The sequence below is a fragment of the Diplotaxodon limnothrissa genome, linkage group LG4 (assembly GCF_057381915.1).
Source record: "Diplotaxodon limnothrissa isolate DT_005_m linkage group LG4, D_limnothrissa_male_GT1.1, whole genome shotgun sequence".
Taxonomy (NCBI): Eukaryota; Metazoa; Chordata; class Actinopteri; order Cichliformes; family Cichlidae; genus Diplotaxodon; species Diplotaxodon limnothrissa.
The window spans coordinates 2,217,061-2,226,906 of record NC_140599.1 but is presented as its reverse complement, the minus strand read 5'-3'; the positions used below and the strand labels follow the sequence as shown (position 1 = coordinate 2,226,906).

Genomic DNA, 9,846 nt, shown 5'->3' with positions numbered 1-9,846 from the left:
CCTGGAAGGCCCAGCTGGAAGCACAATAAATGAAACAATATATTTAGACAAACAGCATCAGATCTGCTCACAGTGGTCTAATGAAAGTAGCCATATTTCTGATAGGGATAGTGAAGACTGACGGGAAAGAAAGAGGGGAAGACGTGCAGGCCGCGGGCTCAGCTGTGCAGCGTGTGGTCGTCTGCTCATTCCAGGAAGCTAAACCGGCGCCCATGAAAGCAGAGATTTAAAGAAATTATAAATCTGCAATATCAGTTTGAATAGTTTAAAATGACCTCAGATGTGTTAGTCCTGCAAATCAGCAAATTGTTTAAATCTAAATTCATAATCTTTTCCACAGAAATGTGTTAGAATAGTAATTTTTCATTCCTCTGTAAATTTGTCTCCAGTTTTGTCTTTCAGTGTTTAACGGCGCTCTTTGCATTTGCTTTCTTTCACCAGATTCCCAATGTTGAACATGTCCACACCGAGTGAACTGAAGTCCTCCTGTGTGACTCGTAACGGGATGGTGAAGCTGCCTCCCAGCCAGCCCAACGGCCTGGGCAGTGCCAGCATCACCAAGGGGACGCCTGCCGCCAAGAACCGCCTGTGTCAGTCCTCCTCTGTACCCTCCATCCTTCCTCCTCCACCATCTTCTCTATCCTATCACCATCACCACCTGGATGGTCCAGGTATGCCCCACGCTGCAGCTCCTCTCCTGCCCTCTGAGCCTGGGAAACCTCTGGTGGGTCTGAAACCATCTCTTTGCCAGCTTCCTCCTCTCACCCTGCCCAAACCTGTACTGCTGGAGCGCCAGCTCGTTCTGGATGAGAAGCTGCTCAACCGGCTGCTTTGGTACTTCACCACAGCGGAGAAATGTGTACTGGCGCAGGTGTGCAAGACGTGGCGCAAGGTGCTGTACCAGCCTAAGTTCTGGGAAGGAGTGACACCCATCTTGCATGCTAAAGAGCTGTACACCTTACTGCCCAATGGGGAGAAGGAGTTTGTCAGCCTCCAGGCCTTTGCTCTGCGTGGATTTCAGTCGTTCTGTTTAGTCGGTGTTTCAGACCTTGACATTTGTGAGTTCATTGACAACTACCCGCTGTCCAAGAAGGGTGTTCGGTCAGTCAGCCTCAAGAGGTCCACAATCACAGATGCTGGTTTGGAGGTAAGTCGCAGTGTGTTTGGAATAAAACGTTCAGTCCAAGCCATACCTGCAAAAGCTCTTCCTCGCAGTTTCATCAGCAATGAAAGCACCACCATTGATGTACCAATTTATTATCACTATTTGTGGATCGAGCCATTAAGAATGTAGATTCTACTTCCCCGTGTCTTAAATTGCATTTGTGTTTGATCTTTATGAACTGCTTTTTCTTCTCCTCTTTTAGTTCATGCTGCACCCTTATTTGAAGATGAATACAGTTTTTGTTTCCAGACACCTGGTTTCACCTGTTAGCACGCACATTACTTTCATTCATTCATTGTTCTCATTTCTGAAGCACAGCGTGAAGCACAGAGAAACCACCTTTGGCTCACTTTCCCTGACACAAACCTCGTGAGTTTTTATCACAGTGAACAGTAGAACGTGTATTTTGCTGAGACAAACTGGTGACATGTAACCAGCAAAACAGAGATTTTAAATAACTGGCAGCTGTTGTACTTTTACCCAAACTGTTTCTGTCTTTAAATCAGTTTCAGCCCTGATATTTAAGGCATCACTGCTGATGACACTAATGCAGCAACAATATTATAAAAGTCTGTGAATTAGACTCTTTCTGCGGAAAATAAAAGGACATATAACCAGTGACAACTGTTGCATGAAACATGGGATTGATGTGTCAGTAATGAGAGCAATGATGGATTTTGCATAAAAATGTTTCAGTTGTATTTGCGTATATGTGTTAGCTCAGACAGCTGATTTGTCACCTTGATCACTGAAGCTTGATTGATCGACGGTCTTTGTTCTGCTGACAGAGTGCCAGTTTAGGTTTCTGAACACAGAAAGTAGACAGCTGATCACTTCATGGTCAGCTTAGGTTTGTGCTGGAGCCTGTGCCAGCTAACGCGTGGGGCTAACGCGTGGGGCTAACGCAGGGCTAACCATACACACTCACATTCACACCTTTCACTGTCCTGTGGGAGGACCCCACAGTGATTGGATGATTACTAGATCTTTTAAAACTGGCTTTTAGATCAGAATTTATGGTTCTCCTGATCACTCTTATTGATTAGCTAGTCCCCACTGTGGCAGTGTGTCAGTAATAGCAATCACAGCTTTCTAACACATGGTATATTGAGAATGAAAGATTGTGGGCTTGAGTTTCTTTTCATCCATCTCATTAATCTGAGCACAGATGTAGATTGTATTATTGCAGGTCTTTACCTTATAATAAGAGCCTTGAGGCATCTGTTGTTGCCATTTGGCGCTGTATAAATATATAAAATGAACTGAAAGATTTGCATGACTGCTGGTGTCAGTGAGCTCACCATAAAACCTGTGGGTTTATTGCATGTCAGACACTACGTCTGATAGTGATGACCTCAGGACTTTCTCTCCTCGCTCTGTAGCCTCATACAATGATTTCATTCATTCATTTTTTTAGATAATATGTTGTCCAATGTTTGCTGTCCAGCACTGGCTCAGGAGACTTTACAGTGTCTGTGGGTATAATTACATTTCACATGTTATTTCTTGTGTTTCAGGTTATGTTGGAGCAAATGCAGGGCCTGATGCATCTCGAACTGTCAGGCTGCAACGATTTCACAGAGGCTGGCCTCTGGTCGAGCCTCAACGCTCGGCTCACGTCCCTCAGCGTCAGTGACTGCATCAATGTGGCGGATGATGCCATTGCTGCTATCTCACAGCTCCTGCCCAACTTGTCAGAGTTGACCCTGCAGGCTTACCATGTCACTGACACAGCCATGGCCTACTTTACTGCCAAGCAGGTAGGAAGTTAAAATAATAATGATATAAAGTGCTGCCTAGTTTAGCTGTCCTCAAGCTTTTTTCTATATTGGACTTCTTAGAATCCAAACAACTTTTTTGGCTTCATCTTTCTTAATTCCTTACTAGTTACTGACATAATTAAAAAAGTAAAATTCCTCCACAGGGCTACACCACCCACACTCTGCGGCTTCACTCGTGCTGGGAGATCACCAACCATGGTGTGGTAAACATGGTCCATAGCCTGCCAAACCTGACTTCTCTCAGTCTCTCTGGCTGCTCCAAGATCACAGATGATGGTGTTGAGCTGGTCGCTGAGAACCTGCGCAAGCTCCGCAGCCTGGACTTGTCTTGGTGCCCTCGGATCACGGACATGGCTCTGGAGTACATTGCCTGCGACCTGCACAAGCTGGAAGAACTGGTGCTGGACAGGTGAGTGTTCTTTGCCGTCCTGCGCACGTAGACGGAGTCTGTAATCAGGTCATATTCATACAAAAGGAAGTTACGATAATTAATCCGCTTCAGTGGCAATAAAGATACAACTCATGCTCATGCAGGTATTAAGGTTAGGGATAAAATGTTTACTGGGCAAAGGTTACAGATGTGGAGGTGTGTGCTGTGTTCTCATCCATCTAGCAGTGCTAATCTGCAGCCAGCATGAACTTATTTTGCTTAAGGTCACTTTAATACATGGAGGGCCTGCTGTCTGTGAGAGCTGAATAGTGGACAACCTGCTCTACAGCCTGAGTTGCAGCTGGTGTTTTATTGGTGCAAGAACTTGTAGACTTGGCCAATTTATCTTTAACACAGTGAGGATTTAGTGTGCATCAAGTGATTTTCTAATATTTAAGTGTCTATTTCAGTCCTCACATTTGAAGGCAGCACCTATGCGCCACATGTTAGTGTCCATGGCAAGGCACTGAGCTCCTCTGCTGTCAGTGTGAGGAGCGTTTGTCGAGTGCAGTAATGTTCTGGGACAGGAAGAAACATTTTCATTTAAGGCCTTTACACACTACACGCATAAAATCTATCTATAATAAAGCCACTCACACTGAATCTGCAGCTTTCATTTTTTAGAACTATAAGCATATCTGAACAATCTGATTGGGCAACAAGTGCACTTGTAATTTAAAACACACATTGGTACTATATGGAAACAGTAATCCTATTTTACATCAGACACGCAGGTAGATGCTGCTCCGGGTCAGTCGGCTCTCTGAAATGATTTCTCTGCCTCCTCAGATGTGGTCCCAACTCTCCCAACAAGAGCTCACACTACCCCACTCACATCCTGAAATATGCACAAACGCAGTCGTGAAGCAGCTTCCACTCCTGGATCAAACCGTGAAATCCTCCCCGCTGCCGCCTTTCCTGGGAAATGGATGAACCGAGAATCTCACTCTCTTCCTTTTCTTATTCAGAAACACAGCTCATCATCGCCTAATGTCAACTTTGTTTTTTTCACAGTGTGTTTTTGAGGATGACGATTTGTAAGAACACTTTCAGTGTGTGTGTACACAACGCACTGAAAGTTTGCCTCTGAAAAATCAGAAGTTCTTCTCACTTTCCCCCAACATGCTCAGTGTGTAAACACCTTTACTCATTCATTATTCATGTAACAATGACAACATGTTGTTGCTGTTGTATCATAGCCTGCTGTAGTTAGATAAATAATATTAAATATAACACAATTTCAGTGAAAACTAAACTTCAGTAACACAGGAAGTACATTTGGATTCCATCAATGTTCTGACTCAGGATGGCAGGGGGCCAGAGCCTATCCCAGCTGTATAGGCTGGACAGGTCACCAGTGTGAGCTTGATTATGTCATTGGGGTACTAATGTGTTTGTGCTGTGGGGCTTGACACTTCATGTAAGCTCACTTGTTATTTTCTAATTTAAATTCAATTCAATCTTATTTGTATAGAATCAACATTCTCCTCACTATTATTAGGTAAGACCCTACAATAATACAAATGACACCAACAGTCAGACAACCCTCTATGAGCAGCACTTTGGCGACACTGGGAAGAAAAAACTCCCTTTTACCAGGAAGAAACCTCCAGCAGAACCAGGCTCGGGGAGGGGCGGGGCCAGTTGGGTGTGACTGGAGGAAGATGGGATAAATAACACACTGTGGAAGAGAGCCAGAGATGAATTATAATGTATAACTAAATGCAGAGAGGTGTAAAAACAGACAGTAAGTGAAAAGATAGTAAGAGAAGGAGAAATGCTAAGTGAATCACAGGAAGCCAATCTAAGGGAAGATTCAGGCTCTAACTATATGCTCTGTCAAGAAGACATGGTGTCTGTTTCCAGAATGCAAGCTGCTTAGAGACCATATTTCTAAGCTTTTCAGGGCCGAGTACAATAACCTCAGTTTGATCTGAATTAAGAAGCAGAAAGTTAGCGGCCATCCAGGTCTTTATGTCTTTAAGACATTCCTGCAGTCTAACTAATTGGTGTGTGTTATCTGGCTTCATGGACAGATAGAGCTGGGTGTCATCTGCATAGCAGTGTAAATGTATGCTATGTCTTCTAATGATGCTGCCTAAGGGAAGCATGTATAATGTAAACAGAATTGGTCCTAGCACTGAACCCTGTGGAACTCCATAATTAACCTCAGTGTGTGAAGAGGACTCTCCATTTACATGCACAAACTGGAGTCTATTAGATAGATATGATACAAACCACTGCAGCACAACCATGGTTCAGCATTCTTTAACAGTCTCCTTTTACTTCGGTTGCTGTTTACACACAGTTGGCTGCAGCTTTCCCGCCACTAGCCACACACACTGACAGCAACAAACACAACACAGACCCTAGTCCCCATTCTGAAGCCGGCGGGGTCATGATTGCGGATGCCGTGCAGGTGCGTCCACCTTCCCTGCAACGGCACCGCAGACCGCGCCCTGCCACAAGTACTTTTAATGCCTGCAGCATGCTCTAATCTCTGTAATAAAATGTATTTATTTAAATGTAACCATTCTGGACCACACACTCAGCTCTTCGTCACAGTCTCAGACTGTCCTGTGTGTTCTCCAGCTGGCCCATCATTCCACTCTTTGGCTGTGTTTTCTAACTTACAATATCCATATATGCCAGATACCGTACCAAAGATAAAATACTTCGCAGACTTTTGCAGATATAGATTTTCGGTTTGATGTCCTACAATTGCATCTCTTACATAACATCCTGCTGCACCTCCAACTTCCTCGAAACAACAAAAAGGATGTAAATCCATCCCTAGTGACTTTCCCAGTTCTCATAGTGAATTACTGAGACACATCATCTCAAACTGAAAAAGTATTTCACATCTCAGCAGCGAATGCCTCCAGTTGTAACTGATAAGTGCTTCTGTTTACATCGCGTCAGTGAAACAGTCACGCAGGGTCAGGAAGTGTGTTTACTGCTGTTTTGAGATGGAGATGTATCTCCATCCCGATCCCTAGCTGACTAGATTTTTGAAAACCATGACATCAGTCTTCCGACTTCAGTCTCACCTCTGACCTCTGAGACTGTCTCCTTCCATACTGGTAGGCAGGGGCTCAAAGACAAAAAGACAAGCAAACATACAATCAAGCATCAGCTCTCACTGCCTGCCTTCCCTCACCACTGTCTGATGATCCTTCCAGTCTTGTAACTGCAATAATGTGCTCAAATCCTCGTCCCAAAATCTTTATTTTCTTACTAAGTTTCCTGTCATACTCACAATTAAATACATTCCTGTAGCCAGTCTGAGAGTTTAAAAAAGGATCCTCACGGTAAATAAAATACCTCAAATCCTTGTCAGCAAAGCAATTACAATGAAAATACTTTGAAAGATCCTGCAGTGATTCCAGATCCCAACACACTTGGTGGAATTCCACTAAAGTAAAAAGTCATATATCTGCAGATGTAATCAGTTTAAAACCTACATTCAGTTATAATTTTACAGTGACAATGTGAATTTGACGTTTTGAGGCCCTCCTCACCCTGATAGGACAGTAGAGTCATGGCACTGATGTTTGAGACCTCAGCAGTTTTTAAAGTTCTTAATGTGTAAAAACTTAAATATTTTAAATGTAATTTAAATGTAAGTGAATGGGTAACTATACACTGATATCCTCCCTGCTGCTGGAACATCTGGAGGGAACATCTGTGTTTGCAGACACACACACACACACACACACACCTGACTTTGTTGGCTGCTGTTTGGTTGCGAGGACTGAAAGTTGAACCATGTGGTTTTCCAACATTATTCTAAACTATTTATGAAGTTTATTCACTCAAACACACTGTTTCCATGTGGTTTCCAGTTCAGAGTTTCAATAGAATCACAGTCAGAATTCAGTGTTTTGTTTCTAAATTCGATGGATTTGACAGATAGAGTTTTGCTTCTTTAAATTCTGCCAGGTTTCCTTTGTTTGGCAAATAGCATGAATACAAACGCTTCTTTCTGACCTCTTTTACAACCTCGTCAACATCAAAAATAAATGTCATGATCTGCTCTCTGAGAGCACGCTGTAATAAGAAAGTCCTGTGTAACCACGTCTACACACAGTCCTCCACTCAAACGTGGCGTCATTAGATGAAGGTGTAATGTTGCTGATTGTGTGTGATTTTAGGTGTGTACGGATCACAGACACAGGCCTGGGATACCTGTCTACCATGTCATCATTAAGAAGTCTCTATCTGCGCTGGTGCTGTCAGGTAACAAAAACATGACATTTATTGGAATTGTAATTTAAAAAAAGAAAAAACAAGGCAGCGTTAAAGATACAGCATCTGTACATGCTGCAGTGCAGCTATAGGAACAGACTGTAGCTGACACCATACAGATCTTACTTCTAACATATTATATCCAGGCTAAGCAGTTCTGGAATTTTGAATGTCATTTGTCGTTGTTGCAGGTGCAAGATTTTGGACTGCAGCATTTATTTGGCATGAGAAGTCTTCGCCTACTGTCTCTTGCAGGTATGATCATCTTGATCCATCTTTCCCCAAATAAAGTCCTTTATAATGTGGGTCTGTTGTATCTGAGTTAGTGACATGCTTTCAGCGTACAACCCTGTTTGTAATATAATATATGGAAATAAAAACAGAAGGCACTGATTTCCAAATAAAAAAGGATTAACCATGGCACACTGCAGGCCTCCAGATTCCTTTATGGTTTCATCTGGTGACATTTCAAACACACCTGCTCTTCATCAGACAAGAAACATCGAGCAGCTCCATCTGAAATCGTGTGGGCAGTGGATGGTGAATGCACAGGTGCTTATACAGCACTTTTCTGCTCTCCCAGAACAACAGTTAGCTATTCTGTGATGGAGAGTTTATCAAAGAGTATTTAGACACTGAAATGGGTCAAAATGCATGATGTCTCATTATTATGCTAATTTCCTGCTGACCTCACACAGGCTGGCCAGGGGCAGCCAATAGGATTGGATGTGGCCGGCCGGCTGAACAACGACGGTGCCAGTCCAAAGTGTCTGAATGTGTCAAGTGTTTTGACTGACACTGTAATATTAAAAAAGGTGCAGAATCACACAGCTAGTTAAGTTGAGTGCAATACTCGGTTTTGTTTGCTACAGAGTCTTCTGAAATGAAATATATGCAGGGGTCACATATTTCAAGAACTTAGTTGCAAAGAAGTCGTGAAGTTTGTCATCTGCAGCACACAGACATGAAAGCATCTGTATGTTAGCGGCACTCTTGCAGGAGTAACTGGTGTACAGCTGTTCCACTCTTCTAGACTAAGAATCCAAATGCCCTCTCTGGGAGTTACAGTCCCTGGGAGGGCATGTGGGAGTCCTGTTACCACTTAATAAAAACGGAGATCTAAAGGACTAGCTTCAATATTATAACAACTCAACCAACCTCGATGTGTTAAGCATCTGTCGTTTATTATTCCACCAGAATGTAGCTGCCATCACCAGTGTGTGAATGTGTGTGTGAATGGGTGGTGACTGGATGTGTAAAGCGCTTTGGGGTCCTTAAGGACGAGTAAAGCTATACAAATACAGGCCATTTACCATTTACCAGAATAACCAAAGGACTAAATGAGGAAATATCCTTTAACAGAATAGGAGTGTGCAGCCAGTGCACACGTGCAGTGTGCTCCTCTGCTCTTTTGTCTGTATGTTGTTCCTGATTCCACATTTTGAGCATCTGTATGATTATGTGATCGTAAATGTAGGCTGTGTGCTGTCGCTGTGACATAACAAGCCATTAGAAAATATCATCATTTTCACTACTGACAGGCTTTTTATGGAATAAATATTAATCACCGGAGAGAAGCGATCAGTGCTTTTCTTTAGCAAGCCCACAGCTGAAGTGTTCTTCTGCTTTGTTCTCCTAGGCTGCCCCCTGCTGACCACCACTGGTCTGTCAGGCCTCATCCAGCTACACGAGCTGGAAGAGCTGGAGTTGACTAACTGCCCCGGAGCAACTGCTGAGCTCTTCAAATACTACTCGCAGCACCTGCCTCACTGCATGGTCATCGAATAAGGCCCATGACCGACAGACCACCATACTTCCTGTTTTTCTCACTCTTATACTAAATGCTAACTGCTCCTCTTGTAACACTGTTGCTCATTACCTGACCCTACACCCAGCCCGTCTTCCTCCACACCACTCCATTGAGTAGACTGACCCACAGCTGGACAGAGAGGAAGGAACTCAGACGATGGTACGTGCCAGACCGGGACGATAATGGGATGGTATCTGAGGAGATGCTGGAGCAAAGAGTTTGATGTAACATCTCGTCTCAGAGCAAGTTTTTTTCCTGGCTGTTGTCTACAGAGAAGAGCGCATCTTCAAAGACTCTGATAGTGTTGACTTAATGGATACTGAAGCGAGTGACGGGCAGATGCAACACGGGAAATAAGAGAAATGGAAAGATTGATGTGTTTTAGCTGTTGGAACTTACATACGCGGTCACA

At 43.5% G+C, this 9,846-nt stretch overlaps 1 protein-coding gene across 1 annotated transcript; it reads left to right on the top strand.

Moving 5' to 3' along the window:
• The first annotated feature begins 448 nt into the window (after positions 1–448).
• fbxl16 (F-box and leucine-rich repeat protein 16) lies at positions 449–9,412 on the top strand. The gene is made up of 6 exons (XM_085351935.1): positions 449–1,147; positions 2,683–2,925; positions 3,090–3,355; positions 7,531–7,615; positions 7,816–7,879; positions 9,264–9,412. The coding sequence occupies exons 1-6, from the start codon at positions 449–451 to the stop codon at positions 9,410–9,412; spliced, it is 1,506 nt and encodes a 501-aa protein (XP_085208061.1).
• Positions 9,413–9,846: the final 434 nt, after the last annotated feature.

Bases quoted from the DNA above. Each gene is read 5' to 3' on its own strand.
- fbxl16 (XM_085351935.1), top strand. From the start codon at position 449: ATGTTGAACATGTCCACACCGAGTGAACTGAAGTCCTCCTGTGTGACT. The intron at 3,356-7,530 runs GTGAGTGTTCTT...GTGTGATTTTAG, and splicing joins GAAGAACTGGTGCTGGACAG to GTGTGTACGGATCACAGACA. The intron at 7,880-9,263 runs GTATGATCATCT...TTGTTCTCCTAG, and splicing joins TCGCCTACTGTCTCTTGCAG to GCTGCCCCCTGCTGACCACC.